We start from the raw sequence: 19,727 nt of genomic DNA on the forward strand, positions 1-19,727 counted from the left end.
GTAACTTTGACCTTCTAGAAGCTGACGTGTGCTATTTTTTCCCTTAACCTCTTTCTTTGATTGGATATCTAAAATTAACTTGTTTACGCTGGACACTTGCACTGGTTTGAACTTGCTTCTAGAAACTGGTCGAAATAGGTCACAGACTCGACTCGTGACATCGTCTCCCCTCTTAAGTTATTACAATAGTTTTGAAAAAGCTTTTTTTCTTTTTTTTTTTTTTGTGTATCTGTGTATCTTTATAAAAACGAAGGACAAAAAGTACAAACACAAAAGTTGCTTTTGTTTTTTAAAAAGAATTGATTCAGTATTTTTTTAAAGAAAATCTTTAATCCGTATAACGATTTGTACACTTACAACTAATTCAATGTTTCAAAAACAGCTGTTAGAATGGCATTTCGTGTGTTACATGGCTGTTCTATATAGAGCCACCACAATCATTTGTAGACATAATACAATATTTATCCAGTGAGATCCTTGTCGTGGAGCTCCAGCGAAGCCCGTTTCGTCTGACTCTGGGAGGTCATAGGTCATGGCGTAAGCCCTAACTTGGGCTCCGGTGGCCCCGACGTACTTTACAGGTGAAGCGTGAAAGCGGAATCCTTTAGCTGGAAGCAGTCCAGTATCTTTCAGATCTTCTACGATCAGCCTGTTCTTCGGGAGGTAGTTCTGGTGAATGGGCATCTCGCCTGTGTTGAAGGGATCAGGGGTGGCAGTGTCGGTGCCTATGATCTTAATGTTGCGTTGTTCCAAGAGAAATAGGCCAGCCTCTTTGCCAATAGCCGGAAATGACATCTCTCTGGAAAGTTTGAAGTAAAGTCAAGTAAAAAAGGCAAGATAAAACATTGAGATAATACATTAGGTTCTACAGAAACACAATTTTATAGATGTCTTGTAGACTTAGATATTTCAAGTCAAACAAAATTTTATTTTAAAATAACAAAACTAAAAACGGTTAAGATAAAAACCTTTTAAAAAAACATCTAAAATTTCATACTTAAATGCAACTAATATATTCATGCTTTAAAAAAACACACACTTCATTTAACTTTCTTTCAGTAACCAAATGAATATTTTGTAATGAAACTGTTCGCGAACATCCAATCAATTTAGACTTAGACAGCGATTGGGCAGTAAGATGTCTCAATAGACTCGGTCATCAACAATGTTTGAAACGTCTTCCAAACTGATGTCCACTGCCTTGACCAAGGTACTCGACGACATCTCTGTTTTCGTGTTCCTGGTTTCGGTCTATCTGTTAAGAATGTCCTTGGGGCACGAGATTCATTCTGTCGGAGAATATTCCCTCAAACCTTTACGACACTCAGTCACAACCTCGACATGTGGTCAAGTGCTAAATTGGCATAGGATTTCTCTGTGTTATCATCAAGCAAAATGCAACTGAGCTCAGTAATTTAGTTCGACATTTTATAAACGACACATCGTTTGAACGAGTTTTTAAAAAAATCCTGCTAGTGGAATAATAATTATAATAATAATAAAAATAATAATAATAATAAGAGGTTCTCGAGTCTACTGAACATCTACTGTACCGGGATAGGCCTAACGGTAGATTTCAATCGCCCGGACCGGCTGTTCATCGATAAAAAAGAAAAAACCGCTACCATTATTGATATCGCCGTACCACTGTCTCATAATTTAAGAAAAACTGAGATAGAAAAACAAATGAAAATATGGGAACCTAGGCTTGGAGATTAAGCGTCTATGGAAATAGTCCAAAATAACAATATACCCCATTGTTATATCAACCGAGGGGATACTAACAACTGACCTCACGGACACCTTCAAGGCCCTTAACATTCCTAGGAACATCCTCGTTGCCTGTCAGAGGGCGGTACTGCTGCAGACCTGCCACATCACCAGAAAATTCCTCAGTGGAAACTGTTAAAGGGACTACGATGAATTTTGTTTCTCTTTAGCGAAACTCGACCCTGGCAGCGCCAAAGAATGACAACTCGTTCATTTCTAAAATAATAATAATAATCTTTACTAGTCGACCGGCGGCGTAGCATATGCTGCTATTTTGCAGGGCGGCCTAGGTACCGCAGAGGGCTCCGCACTTATGCGACTGCAGTCCTGGAAATATCCGGAAATTATAAAAATCTTTTGAAAACTCATACTAATCTTCTGAAATATATAGACAAAAATTGTCATTTTAGGGTGTCACAAAATTAGGAAAATACCAATCCTACGCGCAATAAAAAAAAACGTAAATTTGGAATCTGGTGAAAGAAGCTTCTCGCGCCTCAAACTAATAAAGAACTACTTTAGTTCAACAATTCTCGTAGGTAGATTGAAACATTTGTTAATTCTTGCTATTGAGCGAGATCTGTGTAGGAAATAGAATTTTCATGATATACTGTATGACGAATTTATTTTATAATACAAACTCTTAAAATTGACTTATTATCCGCTTCCCTACTCAAACTTGGCCCCCTCGAAATCCTTTTCGCATAGGGCCCCACTAGGGCCCTGCTACTTACATATAAATATATATACATAGTAGATTACTTAGATTAGTTCCTAGTCCAAACCTCCCGCTGGACAAAAAGGGATTGGAGTGGGCAGAGTTTGATACATTTAAACGACAGTCCGTCGCGCAGCCAGTCATCCGTAGTGTGAACACTACTCTTGTTTTCTCGTGGACTATACCTCGAAATAAGAGAGTGATCTTTCCTTTACTCCTTACTACTCGTTTAAGCTGTTGAGGGAAGAAGAGAATTCTATATATAGATAGAATATCCGTAAGGAAATTTGTCTTACAATTTGTGCATTACACCAAACAAAATTTTAAAACAATAGAAAACCAACATGTACATTCAAGCCAGACTCACTCATAATTTACATGTGACAAAGTTTATATCAGATAGCTTCTATTTAATGATTTGATTGCCATGGCAACAAAATAGTGTTTGTGTCTTTGCTATCGGTGTCTTGTATCTCTTGTGTGATAGTAAAATCACAAAATCCTGACCCAAAGGGTGATTTTTGAAAAACTTACTGCACTATATCATTGGCGGATCCTTCGTAAAGTTCAACGCTGTGGAAGTACTGAGACCAACCAAAATTAAAGATGACAGCTGCATTGTCTGGTATACAGCCATTGACAGCCTCCCAGTCCAATATCTGGAACAGTGACGAATTCAAATTAATGAAACGATTTTTACTACAGACTGAATTCAGGTTCTACATCTTGTTTTTAACACTTTCTTACAATCTCTAGACAAATGATACAGACATTTTTTTCTTTCTGTCATACTTTATTTGAAAATTATTTGGTTATTACAATGTAATAACTTTTTTAAAAATCTAAAAGCATTTTTCTGAACGAATTTTGTGTTTAATTTTAAAAAGTTGTAGTTTATTATATCTATAATATACCATTTGATTAAAAAATCTGTTAGTCTCAAAATCGTAAGAATCTTTCAATAAGTATGAAAGTGTAACAGACGTTTCCATTGGATAGCAGATCAGACGTCAGCTCATCTTCAAAACATTGGAGAGGTCTAGCAGAAATTAGTTTCCGTACAAAATACAGCTGGAGAATTACGAAGACCAGTTGACACACACATCAGACCAAGATACAAGCTACAGAGTCAGGCGAAAAGGATGGAAAAAGAAACAGCAATCAAAGGCTTTAACTACTTCGAGACGGGAAACATTTGTAGGTCACACTGAAGTCTTCTTCGAAGCAATGTGAAATACTATATTACTCATGAACACCCCTGGACCGAAGACTTGATAGTCTCGAAGATATACCTCATATGGCTGAGTGCCAAAACTCTATGACATTATTTTAGCATTGAATACAAAAAAATCATAATGTTAAACCGGATGTAAAAATTTTTAACAATATTGTTGGAATGGATTAAAATTCAAACAATTCAAAAATTTTGAGATGTGTCAGGGATGGAATACTTCAATAATTACCTTTTGTAACGGAACCAGGTAGGATCTGTTTCTACTGGCCTCAAAGGAACAATCAATCATAACACCTTCAGCAATGGTCATTTCAACAGTCACTTTTTCTAACCTAAGGCCGCCTGTTAATTAGATACAAGACTTACTAACTTAGTTTTTAAAAAAGACAAACTCGTTATTTCATATACTTGTTACTACTAGTATACGTCTTCAAACTGCGAATTTCTGGGATTAACAACTAGATAGGTAGATAGATAGATAGATAGATAGATAGATAGATAGATAGATAGATAGATAGATAGATAGATAGATAGATAGATAGATAGATAGATAGATAGATAGATAGATAGATAGTGTTGATGGTCTATTTTGTTGATGAGTATATATATGTTACTGGTGCATGCGAGTCCATATGACACAACAACAGAATGAATCAAGAATATACTTAATAACGCAGGCTGATAACTTCAACAATTTAATAAACAATAAAAAGGGCACAGTCCTCTGTCGTCGCTAGCCTAGCGTCGTCCTCTTAGGCGTCTTGTCCGTTATTCTTCTTGTTCATTAACCTACTCTGTTCTTACTCGTCACATTACTTAGGAAAAACCCGATTCACATCAACTTCTACGCATCTTGTGTCATTACATATTTCCTCCCCCCTTTATCAAAAAAAAAATTTTGTCAATTTTTTTTTTTCAGTCTAAAACACTATCCCTACTGTCATGTCTGTACAATATATATGGCCAAAATTTTGGGGAAAGACAAAACAAACATATATCTTGATCTTGATGGACATCATCATGTTTCCCATCTTCATCAGTTCCCTGGTGAAATTGTCCATGTTCCTATGTCACAAAGTTCACACTGTAGTTGAATGTTGACACCAAGAAAACAATATGTACAGTTCCAATACAGTTATTGGTAAGAAAATATCCGGTATACAGTGTTCTAATCATCACTCATGTCATTGACGATGAAATAGTATAGTACAGTGTAATAGTTTCACCAACTAATAGTACTAAGTCCATCAAGACATGTATACAGTCCCCATACGACGATGCCTTTGTCGATTCCACAGACATAAAACAGTTTTTCAGAGTAAATACACATGTATATAGTCCACATACGAAGATACCTTTGCTGACTCCATAGGCATAAATCAGAGTTTTTCAGAGTAAATACTGTCATTGGCTATATGTTCATGGCTGGTCGCCTCACATCACACCAAACCTTACCTGTCAGACAAAATGTAATATTTGTGTCAAAACAGCTTTCCAAATTATTCTACTTAACTTTTTTGTTGGGTACCAATAAGTATATTTTCTCTCCACTTACCATTTCCAAACTGACCTAGCCTTTTACTAATGGATGATAATGATTATATAAAAAAAATAATGACTGTAGATGATCATACTTACTTTAATTTACACCTTTGACTTCAATTATTGAAATTTTATAATTATCTCCCTTGATTTAATAAAATTCCCAATTTATATTTTACTGAGTTATCTTCCTTTAAAGGAAATAAAATATATATAGTCCATATATAAACAACTTATTCATACCCATTGACTAGAACATATACATATATATACATGCATAAACAAATCAAAATGAATAATCATTATTTACAACAGTTTATCTCACTGTAACTCTTGACAACATGTCAGCTACAATATTAATTTCTCCCCTAATAGCCTCCAATTGAAAATTATATTCTTGTAAAATTAGAAACCACCTGTATAATCTACCATTTTTAATACTTTTTTCTTGCATAAACTTAAGAGGCCTGTGATCAGATAACAATATGAATTTGTTTCCCAGTAAATAGCTTTCCAACTTAGTTACAACCCAAACAACAGCTAAAGCCTCCTTCTCTATGACACTGTATCTCTTCTCAGTATCAGATAATTTCCTACTTACATAAATTATTGGGTGTAATTTATCATACTTCTGCATCAAACAACCTCCTATAGCACTACCAGAAGCATCAGTAGTGACATAGAATATTTTAGAAACATCCGGTAATCTCAATATCAAATTTGTAGAAAAAATATGCTTAACTTTCTCTATAGCTTCTACACACTTTCTATTACAAGTCACTTTTCTAGGCTGTCCTTTCTTTAATAACTGGTTTAATGGATTAACTAACTCTGCTAAATTTGGTATGTATTTTCTATAATAGTTTATCATCCCTAGTATTGATTTAATCTGTTTTTGTGTTGTTGGTATTTCTATTTCTAATATCTTCTTTACATTATCTTCAATGGGACTGATAGTATTATTTTTAACTCTATGTCCTAAAAATGTGATTTCTTCTAAGCCTATCTCTACCTTTTCTGCTTGAACTGTTAGACCATTTTGTTTAATTAACTCAAAAATCTCCCTAATTCCTTTTAAATGTTCTTTCCAATCCTCATGAAAAATGCATATATCATCTAAGTAACAGATTACATTTTTTCTATGACCTATAACCGACATCATCATCCTATTAAAGGTAGCTGGAGCATTTATAAGCCCAAAGCTCATAAAGTTCCATTGGAATATTCCATAAGGAGTGATAAATGCAGTATAAGGTTTAGCTCTATTGGTTAAAGGAATTTGCCAATATCCTTTTGTCAGATCCAATTTTGTAAATACTTTAGCATTGGACAATTTGTGTAATATGTCATCAATGTTAGGCATAGGGTAAGGATCAAATTCAGTTATCTTATTTAACTGTCTATAATCTATGCATAACCTTATATCCCCATTCTTTTTCTTTGCTATAACTATTGGTGAAGCATAAGCTGAATTGGATGGTTCTATTATTCCTAGTTTTAATAAGTTGTCTATTTCATCTTTAACTTTTCCCTGTAAGTGTAATGGAATCCTATAAGGCTTCATGAAAATAGGTTTGTCACTAGTTAACTTTATGTCATGCTTTATGATATTTGTTTTTCCTGGCAAACTGGAAAAAATTTCTTTAAAATCATTGATTACATTTATTATGTCTTTTGTTTTTTCTGGAGATAAATTTTCTAAATTCAGTTTTTCCCATGTTTGATTATCTTTAGTTTCTAGTATAGGAATATTTTTAATATCATTTTCATTAGTTTCCTCATTGATTAAAACAATTAAACATTCATCTACTTGATTTTCATTTTCCACAGTTTCTGTATCTAACTTTTGAGTTTGATTTTCATTGTTTACTTCTGTATCCAAATTTTGAAATTGATTTTCATTTCTCTCATTGTATAACTTCAAATTATTTATATGATATGTTTTTATTTTTCCATTCATATTAATCTTATAGTTTACTTCACTTGTTTTATTTGTAACAACAAATGGACCCTTCCACTGTTTTCCTAATTTGTTTTTTAAGTCAATTACCAAAAGTAATACCTTGTCTCCTACCTCCAATGTTCTTAATTTTCTTTTTTCATTTAAGTTCTCATGTACTGTTTCTTTATATTTCATGTTATTCTCAAAAGCTTCCGCCCATATTTGTTTTAAATCTAAAGCTGTTTCATTGTCATTTTCCTTTTCTATTTTATTTAAGATCAAACTTTCTTTAAAAATTTGTATTTCATCCCTAGGTTTCCTTCCATGTACTAACTCATATGGTGAAAATTGAGTTGCCTCATGAATATTATTTCTAATAGAAAATAGAACAAAATTAATATATTGATCCCAGTTTTTCTGATTATTTTCTACAATTTTAGCTAAGGATCTTTTTATAACACCGTTAAGGCGTTCACAAAGCCCGTTGGCTTCCGGGTGGAATGGCGATGATTTAATGTGTTCTATACCATATTTTAATATCCATCTTTTAAATAACTCAGATGTAAACATAGAAGCATTGTCTGATAGTAATGTTTTAGGTATCCCATGTCTGACTATGAACTTTTGATCTAAAGCATTAATAATATTTTCTGTGTCTATATTGGATAATACCACTGCTTCAGGATATCTACTGAACATGTCTACTATTGTCAATATGTACTTATTATTATGTTCTGTTTTAGTTAAAGGTCCTATGATGTCTATTGCTATTTTTTGAAATGGTTTATTTGGTTCATCCATTGACTGTAATGGAGCTTTACCTAATTTACCCTTAAGTCCCCTTCTTTGACACATATCACATGATCTTATGTATTTTGATATGGTTCCTTTCATTTTAGGCCAAAATACTTGAGTTGCTAAATTTCTAAAACATTTCTTTATACCTCTATGTCCACTTAAATTACTGTCATGTGACAAAATCATGACATCCTTCCAATACTTTTGTGGTAAGACTAATTGTTTTATTTCTCTATCATTTATTTTTGTTTTCCTAAATAGTATTCCTTCTTCTATGACATATTTCTCCATTGGGTTATTATTTCTCCTGTCACTAATTCTGTCATATGTTTTCCCAATGATGTTATCTTGTTTTTGTTCTTGAGCCAATTTGTTTATTCCTTTCAATTCTTCTGTTTTCATTTCTTCAGTTCCATCTTTCTGTTTTTCTGCTTGCGTTTCGTCTTGTTTTTGACCTTGTATTTCAACTTCTTTCTCTTTATCTTCTTCACCATTAACTATTTCATCATTCATATCAATAAGTTCCTGAGTTTCTTGTTTTGGCTTGTTCTTAGATCTGGTTATTACCATATTACTAATGTAATTATCTGTTTCAGTATTCCTATTCTGCTGTAACCTTTCATATTTCTTTTCCCATGCTTCAATTTCCTGTCTTGAACATTCCTTCAAACCTGTTAAGTTTCCAATTAACATATCATGTCTCATGTTAGGCATGGCTACTCCCTCACAATGGCCAGTGTAAAAAGGTGTCTCAATAAACACTTTAAATACTTTAAATTCCTTTATACTGCCATCTGCCAACTCCACTTTCCTTGTATATCCCCTATAATATTGCGCCTCAATGAGATCAGCCCGAACCACGAGTGTGTTACAGCCACTATCTCGGATTGCCTTTATTGGAACATTGTTAATAAAAGCTGGGTAGAAAGCAAAATTGTTTTTATTTTCCCTAACAAAAAACACTCTGTCAGAATCTCTATTTTTATATTCCCTGCTTTTACTCCTATTGTATGTGTTATTATTGTAATTGTTGTTGTAATTGCTGTACCTATTCCTACTGTCTGCTCTGTAATTATTTCTACTATCTGTCCTATTGTAATTATGTGTACTACTTGATCTATTATAATTATTCCTACTGTTTGACCTGTTTTGTGTTCCCCTGCATCTCATAGCCATATGTCCTTTTTTCCCACATCTATAACATGTAACATCCCTGTTGTTTGACCTATCTCTACTATTGCTATATCTAAAATGTTGGCTATCCCTACTTCTATTTCTACTTCTTTCATTGTTTTCCTGTGTATATCCCACTAGATCAATATTCTTTTTATCTTTACATGAAAAAAGGTTGTTGGGATAGGCATTTTTATATGTTCTTATTATCTCAGTAACATCATCCAAAACTTTGGGATTCCTTTCTTTGATAAATGATTGTAATTGCGGGTCACACTTAGCTACAAAATTATCAAGTAATATAAAATTTTTTAATCCCTCCAAGGTACTGTCAATCTTCTCAAATCCCAGCCATTTATTAAAATAGTCTTTTTCCAAATTTATAGTGGTTTGTGGTTCTATCTGATTGGAAGGTGTGTTTTCAAAATATTTTTTTCTGAATGTGCTGGCATTGTGTCCATATGCATTCAGCAATTCCTTTTTTAAAATTTGGTAGCTATTTTGTACAGTATGATTATGGTTTTGACAAATTGTAAGAGCTTGCCCTTGTACAAAGTCTAACAAAATTTGAGACCACTCTTCCTCCCTTATATTGCAATTAACCATTTTAATTTCATATCTCTTTAGGTAGTCTGAAATACAATCTCTAGCCTCCTGAAAGGGTTGTAGTTTTTTCCTCAACCAATGGTTGTTATCACTTGAAATATTAGTGTTGTTTGTGTGATTATTACTATTATTGGTTTCAATGTGATTGTCTGGGGCATTGGTAGTATTAGTATTAGATCTATCATTAGTATTATTGCTATTAACTTTTTGTTTATTTTGTTCAGCTTCAATTCTCAATTTCTCAAGATCATATTGTAATTTCCTATCTGCTTCTTCTTTTATTAATTGTGCTTCCCTATCTTTTTCTTTCTCCCTTATCTGATCAATTCTATCTCTCTCTATTGTCACCATTTGCTGTACATAGCTAGTTAGGTCCTTCCCTTTAAGTTCTAATTGTTTAGCCTCAGCAATAATTTGCTGGCGAAAAGTCTCCATATAAACAAAGTTTGGAGCTGTTGCCATTATGCTTATTTTATTTTAAACAATGTCTCAATATAGTTTTGATATGGCCTCCCTATTGGCCTAAATTTAGTCACAATTTAGTTTTCACAAAAACTCACTTTCAAATACTTCTTGTAATATATATATATTTATATATTTAAATACCTTTGCTCAGTGTTATATCAACAAATATTACCTCAGTGGACTTACTCACAACCACAATACTTGAATACAACTCAAAATTTTATATCACCTTAATTCAGTGGACTTACTTTAGACCACATAAACAAATATCATATTATATACTTTTATCAATACCTCAATACTTAATTCAATGGACTTACTTCTTGCCAATAAATACCCCTAGGACTATTCTAGTCACTAGTCTAGATTCAATACAACTTCAATACAACTTCAAATAGATAAATCAATATTATACCTCCAACAGTAAATCACAATCCAATGATACTGACAAAAAATTTTATTCTGACCAATTAGACTGTGTTTAAACACATCTATAAAATAATGTCAACCGATTAATCGGGACAAAAGATCTATATATAAATAATTACTCCTTAGACTCAGTTGTCTTCAGGATAAAATAGATCTAAGGCTCTCATAGGTATAACAATTTAGTTAATACCTGGAAACAATCTAGAATTTATAATCTAGATTAAACGTGGCTTACCTTATCTACTTAAGATAAAATTACTAATATATAATAAGAATAGTGTAAAATAAACGTAATAAGACACAAAAAAAAATAAATCTATTCTAATGAGATGAGACTTTTTAGAGGAAGTATACACTGAAAGAGACAAATAAAGATAACTTCACTTGACTTCTAAAAAAAATAAAATGTACGTAGATACGAACAAAACAAGACAATCTAAACAATCATCGAGACTTTATTAAATGGAGCAGGTCCACTTTCTAATGTGTCCTATAATGACGCCCTTATCAGGCAACCTGCTCTTAACAAAGATCTACTGTCCCTAATAGACTTAATTTAATAATAATGGAGAGAAAAAATAAACTTATCTTTAGTTAGATCCCCTTTGTTCAGTCCACGGAGCTACAACGGTCAGTTCCACACAAGTTCCCCACTGTCCTTGTCTTAGGCAAGGCAAGGTGTGCTCCCACAATGGCTACTCGACAGGCAGTACTGAGTTAGGCCAATCTCTCCTGTTGCTGCCACAGTATGGTACGGTTCTCAGATAAAGTCCTCTGGTAGGGTTCCAAGGTTCCGGTTCCACTTGATGATCTGTTGGTGCTGGCTTCTGTCTTCAGGTCAGGAACATAAGTCAATACTGAGACAAGCTGGTGGTGCTGTCTCAAGAGAGGTAAAAAAAAATGACTAAGTCTAACTCTCTCTTTTGATGAATATAAATTAGTCAACTTTACAAGTTGAATAGATGGTCACGCAGTGTGGTAGTAGGGTATACCATCACTCGTGTGTAGATTAGATTGTAAGCTCAGCAACACTGCAACAGTCAATTAATAGCTTGAAAAACAAACCTGACAAGGTGACTCGATCCAACGGTCAGCTTGTAGATACTAGATATGTAGACTCCGATGACTTCCCGTACTCACAATAAACAAATAAACCTGACAAAATGAGGTATCTTCACTCTTGAGGTATATAGGTAGAGGTATACTGACGACGGACTGCCCTAAATCACTTCAACGGACGAAATAGTTCTGGATTCAGACACAATAGATCAGTGTTTCTCAAACTTTTTTGTCTGCCGGCACACTAAAAAAACTACAAAAATTTCGCGGCATACCACGAAGGGCAATAGTTGTTTTATAATAAAAAAAAAAAAAAAAGATTTGACCTGTTTTTAAGTATTACATTTAATGTTAAGGGTGTGCCTCTTTTTTAGAGCAAATACGATCTAGTCGAGGCTCCAAAGTCGACAAACAAACTCGCATTTCATTGTCTATTGCAAGAAGTCTCTCTCTTTTCTTAGACTTGATTTCAGTCAGTGCTGGAAATCCAAACTCACAAAACCATGAAGATGCAAATGGAAGAATTATTTTGATTGCTTTTAAACTGATTGCAGGATATAACTTGTTGATTGAAATCCAAAACATAACCAGGCTTTTCTCGGCAAAACTTGATTTAAGAACTGCATCATTTTTTAAATCAATGAGCTGCTCTTCTTCTTCAGTTGTAAGATTTGTAGCTTCATTGTTTCCAAACTGTTGGAAAATAATGCTGCAATTCTGACTGCATGTGTGTCAAAGTGTCCAGAATTTCTGGGGTGAAGCACATTCATTGTAAGTAGGGGAAGCGAAGACACCTTTCAAGATCTTACTTTGCCACAAAGACAATTTTTTCACCAAATGACTTCAGTTTTGAGGATGCAGTGATGATGGTTTCCGAAGGTCCTTGAAGACTTAAATTCACTGAATTTAATTTGTCAAATAAATCAGAGAGAAATGTCACCTTAACCCACCAGTTCTCGTCATGAATAGAAAAATCTAATGTCTTTTTTTTCAGTCTCCAAGAATGAAATCAGCTCAGCCTTGAGTTGGACGACACGCATTAACACTTTTTCCCCTGGAGAGCCAACGAACGTTGGTGTGATACAGGAGGCATTTGTAGTCTGAATCCATTGCTTCACAAAGCTCTGAGAAATGTCGGGATGCAAGTGGTAGAGATTTGATGAAGTTTACATATTCAATCACTTGATCCAGAACAGACATCAAATCTTTCGGCAAAGATTTGAAGGCAAGAGCTTCTCTGTGGATCATGGAGTGAACAACTAATATATTTTGATTTTCTTGACGCACAAGAGTGACGAATCCCTTTCTATTTCCCTGCATGGAAGGACAGCCATAGGTACAAACGCTGACACAGTTTCTCCACTGTAGATTGAATAGCAAAATGCTTTCGTTCACCACTTAAAAAATATTTTCGCCTTTGGTGGTAGTCTTTGCAAAATAAGAATTCGTTGACACATTTTTCATCCTTTATGTACTGGATTGGGTCACAAAAGAAGCCTACTCTAACGCAGGGAAAGGAATCCAATGGACTCTCACACAAAAGCTGGAAGATCTGGAATTCGCTGATGACATAGCCCTATTATCACACAGACTACAGGATATGCAAGAAAAGGTCACAGCTTTAAGCGAAGTAGGAAAAAGAGTAGGCCTCAAAATAAACCACCAAAAAACTAAAGTACTTAAAGTAAACAATAAACAAAGTGGAGACATAGTATTGGATTCTCAGACAATAGACCAAGTAGAAAATTTTATATACCTTGGGAGTGTAGTCAGTATATCAGGTGGAACAGATGAAGACATTAAACGCCGTATAAATCTAGCACGTCAGACATTTACACAGCTAAAACCAACCTGGAAATCTCCTTACATCTCAAACAAGACTAAACTAATTCTAATGTCAAGGCTGTCCTACTGTATGGTTCTGAAACATGGAGAACAACTGAAGCCACAACAAAAAAAATACAGACCTTCATCAACAGATGCCTGAGAAATATCCTAAAAATACACTGGTATGACAAAGTAGAAAACACCAAACTGTGGGAGATGAGTGGACAGAAAAATATAGAAGTGCAGATCTTAGAGAGGAAGTGGAGATGGATTGGTCACACCCTTAGAAAAGATACCAGCAACAGAGCTAGGCAGGCCATAGAGTGGAACCCCCAGGGAACAAGACGCAGAGGAAGACCAAAAAGAACATGGCGACGCAGTGTACTTGAAGAAGCAGAGAAGACCGGGAAGAGCTGGGACACCATCAAAAAGCTAGCAAGAGACCGTGGAGAGTGGCGTGTTTATGTCGAGGCCCTATGTTCCATGAGGAACTCAAAGGAATGATGATGATGATGATGATGATGAACCAAATAAAAGCTAGCAGCTGGGCTTTGCCGCTAACGTTAGTGAATTCATGAGCTTGAAGAGACCACAGCAGAGACACTTCATCGTCAGTCACGTCTAAGTGTTCGCAGATTTGATCTTGTAAATCTGTCGATATAAGTCTTCAATTCTGCGCGAGATAGTATCATTAGACAAAGGAACTTTTTAAACTTTTTTTCGGCGGCATCGGGTCCAAGGATAGTTTCAACAACTATTGCTAAAGCTGGTGCAATGACTGATTCAGCCTATGTGTGTGCTTTCTTGCGTTTTGCTAATAACTGAGCAACCTTAAAACTTGCAATTAATCCCTTTTTCGCAGTTTCATTCTTGCTAACGTATTTCTCCATGGATAAAAATGAATAATGCTTATTGATAATTTGTTATTATTAGCATACATCTAAACAATTTGCATGAAACATCGCTTATTATTATCGTTACCAATTCAAGAACTGCTGTCAGTGCTGTGCGTCTGCTAAGGCAGCCAACATTTGAGTCATTATAATAATATATTATGTATAGTGGACAACTCCATAACTTGAAGAGCTAACACCCCTTTCCGTCACTATGGAGCGATCCACTTCTATTACTGGTCATTGTAAGTGAGGGTGTCATCGCAACGTAAAATAAAAATTTAATAGTAGGCAGACCTGTGTAACGCTGCACGTGTGGCGTTCTGAAAACTCCCGCGGCACACCAGCAAATCTTCGGCGGCACACTAGTGTGCCGCGGCACACAGTTTGAGAAACACTGCAATAGATATAGATCTAGTCAATATAGATCCAAGTTCAATCTAAAAATATCCAACATGGCTGACAAAGCTAGACGCTGGTAACGGTTTCGAATTTTCTCTAATAGAAAGTCTAGATCCACTGGAACAAAGATGCCAAAATCCAGCTGCAGTCCAGATAATTAGCACAGACGTAGGGTAGATCTAGTAGAAATAAACGAATGTTAATCCAGTACTTCTCCAGTGTACTTCGCCAAGTGTAGAATTGTAGATAGATATATCCAGAACACGAAGTTAACTAGATTGTAGATCAAAATGACGCCCTGGCCGTCGTGGGTCGCCACATCTGTTGATGGTCTATTTTGTTGATGAGTATATATATGTTACTGGTGCATGCGAGTCCATATGACACAACAACAGAATGAATCAAGAATATACTTAATAACGCAGGCTGATAACTTCAACAATTTAATAAACAATAAAAAGGGCACAGTCCTCTGTCGTCGCTAGCCTAGCGTCGTCCTCTTAGGCGTCTTGTCCGTTATTCTTCTTGTTCATCAACCTACTCTGTTCTTACTCGTCACATTACTTAGGAAAAACCCGATTCACATCAACTTCTACGCATCTTGTGTCATTACAATAGATAGATAGATAGATAGATAGATAGATAGATAGATAGATATAGATATAGATATATAGATAGATAGATAGATAGATAGATAGATAGATAGATAGATAGATAGATAGATAGATAGATAGATAGATAGATAGATAGATAGATAGATAGATAGATAGATAGATAGATAGATAGATAGATAGATAGATAGATAGATAGACAGACAGACAGACAGACAGACAGACAGATTTGTTAACTCTCTTCATTACCTCTAGTGAAATGTGCCGGGGCGTCTATGTGGGTTCCTCCGTGCTCCGCTGTGTAATACGCCCCTGTCTCAGCGCTGTTAGGAATTTTGTTATGTTAGTATTGTTAGGCATAAAAATTGTTTAAATTGTTTAAATTAAAAATGTATTAAATATTTACTACCTTTACTATTTTAACTGTGAATAGACTTTGATTATAATGATTTAACTGTATAGGATTTAGCCCTTGTTATGTAGAGAGAGAGTAGTCCTTAAGGGACTGCATGCACGACATGGCCTAAATTGTGCCGATGTGCCTAAAATCAAAATCAAATCAAATCAAATTAAATATTTGTAACAATATTTTATTGTTTTAAATAAGCTCAAGATGAACGAAGATAAGATAAAAATAATTAAGATTGGCATTCGGAAGTCGGAACAACATCTCAAAAGTCGAGAGAAGATTTCCTTTTCAATAAAGATTCAATAAAGAAGTCTTAGTCTTAGTCTTTTTATCACGAACTGCCAGGTTCCTTATGCCCATATTGTGTGCAATTTTGAAGTTTTCATTGACTCAACACTATCTATTGATCCACGCATAAGTCAACTCTGCAAGGGTCTTTATCTGCAGTTGCGCAGATTAGGCCAGATCCGACCATATTGAACAACGGAGTCAACAAAAACGCTAGCTGTGGCATTCATACTCTCCCGCTTTGACTACAGCATCACCGTGCTAGCAGGTATACCCGATGACAAAATCACCAAGCTGCAACGAATTCAGAACAACGCTACACAGATAGTCCTCAGAAAAACAAGACGAGATTCTGCTACTACTCTCTTGCACACACTCCATTGGCTTCCTGTGAAAGCAAAAAATCGACTACAAGTTGGCCACACTTTGTCATCAGTGTACCTATAATAAAGAAATGCCTATGTACCTTAGCAAACTGATCACTCCATATGTCCCCCAGAGAGACCTGCGCACAATGGACTCAACGCTTCTAGTGATGCCACGTTTCTCCCTAAAAAATTATGGTTTGCGGGCTTTTTCAGTGCAAGGACCAAATGTTTGGAACTCACTCCCCATTGATCTTAGACAGACAACATGCTTCACTACATACAAGAAGAACATTTAGACATATTTGTTTAAAACTTTTTTAGATTAGTTTGTCATTTTATGTTTGTATTGTTATCACAGCGCCTTGAGCCAACTTTTTTGTTTGTTAACAGCGCTCTATTAATTAAATTATTATTTGTAGTAGTATTTAAGTCTTTTCCAACATATTAAATAGAACTTACTAAACTCCTGGTAAAATATCGCCCTGAAATATTTGAGTCCAGTTGTAATGAGGCTGACGATTAGCCATCACAGTGTTTGGACCGTGGTCATGGGACAGGTCGATGATTCTTGACTGGACTGAGGTGGTCAATAAAATAAATGTAAACAGGATGCCAGCTTCCATCTTGTGTATGTCGATTGGTCAAGTGTGGCAGTCTAACAGTTTCCACCACAAAGTTCTTCGGGTTTATGAAAATGTAAAATAAAAACAAAAGTTAAGAAAATGAAAAAGTTCAAAATTCTAAAATACGAAAAACAAAGTAAAACTTTTGTGAACTCGTTCACCGTGTGTGTGACGAAATCCTTTATTTGATGTATAGTTGTTCACATATGATGTAATCCAGTGTTTTCCAAACTTTTTTTTGACGGAACACTTCGCTCATTCTGAGTATCTATCGGAACACTTTACTTATTTTTTTAGAGATTAATTCATGTGGTGGCCTACTGGTGAATTATTCCAGTCATTCGTAGAACACCTATTCAGGCCTCGCAGAACACTATGGGTTCCGCGGAACACAGTTTGGGAGACACAGATAGAATCAGATAGTGTAATGTGAGCTACTAGTCAAAATGCTTTAATTTAATTTTTATCTGAGAAAGAATAGATATAGCTAATAATTGTGTTCTATTGCTACATGAAGTTTTAAAATGTCAAATAAAATGTTAATTAAAAGCAATTAAAAAGCTAAATTTTACTTTTAAAAAGGAGCAAGTCAGAGTATTCAAATTCATAGTACTATTTCTCTCTGAGATCAACGTTTTACTCAATTAGTCTAGAACATTACCTTCCGTTCAAGTCACTAGCTTGTTAGTGCATGTACATCTCTACCAACTAAATGGACTTTTATAGGGTAGGTCTACTTAATGAAACCAAAGTACGATTCTGAAATCATGACAGGGGGAACTTTCGCTTTGTCATGACAAGATTCAAAGTAGACATTAACATTTTGGGGGATCTGGTTTATCTCCGTGTTTATACACCCGCTCAGTGGCGTCGATACCAGAGTGACACTCTTTAGTTGTTGTTTTTTTTTATTTGGATGTTTCATTACTTTATTTTTCACTATGAGCCGGTAAGTCGACCAAGAAAAAAAGACTATGTTACGTTCATGATGTGTGTTAGATATGTTCGTTTAATTCAGTGATTCCCAAAGAGGTTTTTATAGACCCACATGGTTCTATAACGACTTCTTAGGGGTCTACGAGAGTGCAAAAATGAACTGGGGGTCTTTGAGATGTAGATGGGGTCTGCAATGACGAGTCTTAAATGTTTTTCTTCTTATTAAAGGGACTTACTCAAACAGAAACTATTTCTACCTAAGTTAATCATTTGAATTTTATCACTGCTTATTAAATTTTAAATTATTTTTTAAAATTTTGACATCGTATATAATATCTTAATTATGTCTTCTACATATAGCCAAATTCCGAAAAACCGCATACAATACGAAAAAATTTATTTAGCTAGCCTTTGAAGAAGTTACAAAAACTGTTTTACCAAATCTGCATCTTTTATCATATCACACAAACCCAAGAGTGATTTCATCGGATCCGCCTATTTGCAAGAAATATCAAAGACATCACTTTGTTTTGATTGTCCAAAATAATAATATTTCAAAGATTTATTTAGCGTTGTAAAAAAATGTTTCTTGTAAAGTAAAATATTTTACAAGTTTCGGATGTTCCTTCAAAGTTGAAGATAATTTACTTCCTAGTCCGAACCTCCCGCAGGACGACGGGGGATGGCAGCGAGCAGGGTATGAAACCGGGACGATCGAGCCTTTATGTTTTATTTTCTGATTAAAGTTACATATGTGTATGATATATTTTGATTCTCGTGAAAAAGTGTGTGATAGGAATCATACTTGCTTGTGTAACACTATTATGCAAAGGATATGATAGACCTATTTATTGTGATTTTTTACACTATTGATATTTTCATTCATTATATACTATATATTTACCAAATACCAATCATTCATTGATCAAGAGATCTCTTAAGCAGTTGTACTGATTTAAATGAAATTTGTTTGTTTTTTAAGTCCTAGCTGATTGAAAGATTCACAGCCTGAACACCGCTAATAGCAAAAATCCGCAACCTTTTTTTTAAAACTGGCCCTTGTTGTTTAGAGAGAGAGTAGTCCTTAAGGGACTTCAGGCACGACATGGCCTAAATTGTGCCGATGTGCCTAAAATCAAAATCAAATCAATCATTTTATTTTCGCTCTTTCTCCAAAAGGCCTTATTCTCTATACAAATCATTAAAATAATATTACATAAAATTCGTATTTTTTTCTTTTCCCCTTCGTCTACTTATTTTTAATATGCCTTACGTCACTTCCGCTTCCTTTTACACAATCCTAACAGTAGAAAAAATATGGATCTAGAGTCTCTCTCTTATGATTAAAAGGATCAAAAAGAAAAAAAAAAGGTTAAAACTATTTATAGATACTATTTATAGATTCAAAAGCTGAAAAGTGTGAAAGTGGGTGTTTGTGTGTATGGGAGGGGGTTTCATATGGTATATTCAATATTGAGAAGCCGAAGAAGTTTCAGAGAGTGTACGTAGGACTAACTTTTTTTGTTGTGGTTGGATTTTGGAGGGGTGGGGTGGGGGGGGGGGCGGATAAGAAAAAATGATACCAGATGATGTCACTTTTCTTGTTTCTTATGCTTCTTTTTTCCCCGCAAAGA

General features: G+C 34.8%; 1 protein-coding gene across 1 annotated transcript; it reads right to left on the reverse strand.

Moving 5' to 3' along the window:
• Positions 1 to 303: 303 nt before the first annotated feature.
• On the reverse strand, positions 304 to 17,954 carry LOC106053974 (kynurenine formamidase-like). The gene is made up of 6 exons (XM_013209673.2): positions 17,819 to 17,954; positions 16,994 to 17,212; positions 15,719 to 15,792; positions 3,952 to 4,064; positions 3,023 to 3,147; positions 304 to 799 (listed from the first exon to the last, which is right to left on the reverse strand). The coding sequence occupies exons 2-6, from the start codon at positions 17,155 to 17,157 to the stop codon at positions 406 to 408; spliced, it is 870 nt and encodes a 289-aa protein (XP_013065127.2). The 5' UTR covers positions 17,158 to 17,212; positions 17,819 to 17,954; the 3' UTR covers positions 304 to 405.
• Positions 17,955 to 19,727: the final 1,773 nt, after the last annotated feature.

Source organism: Biomphalaria glabrata, chromosome 4, assembly GCF_947242115.1.
Source record: "Biomphalaria glabrata chromosome 4, xgBioGlab47.1, whole genome shotgun sequence".
NCBI lineage: Eukaryota > Metazoa > Mollusca > Gastropoda > Planorbidae > Biomphalaria > Biomphalaria glabrata.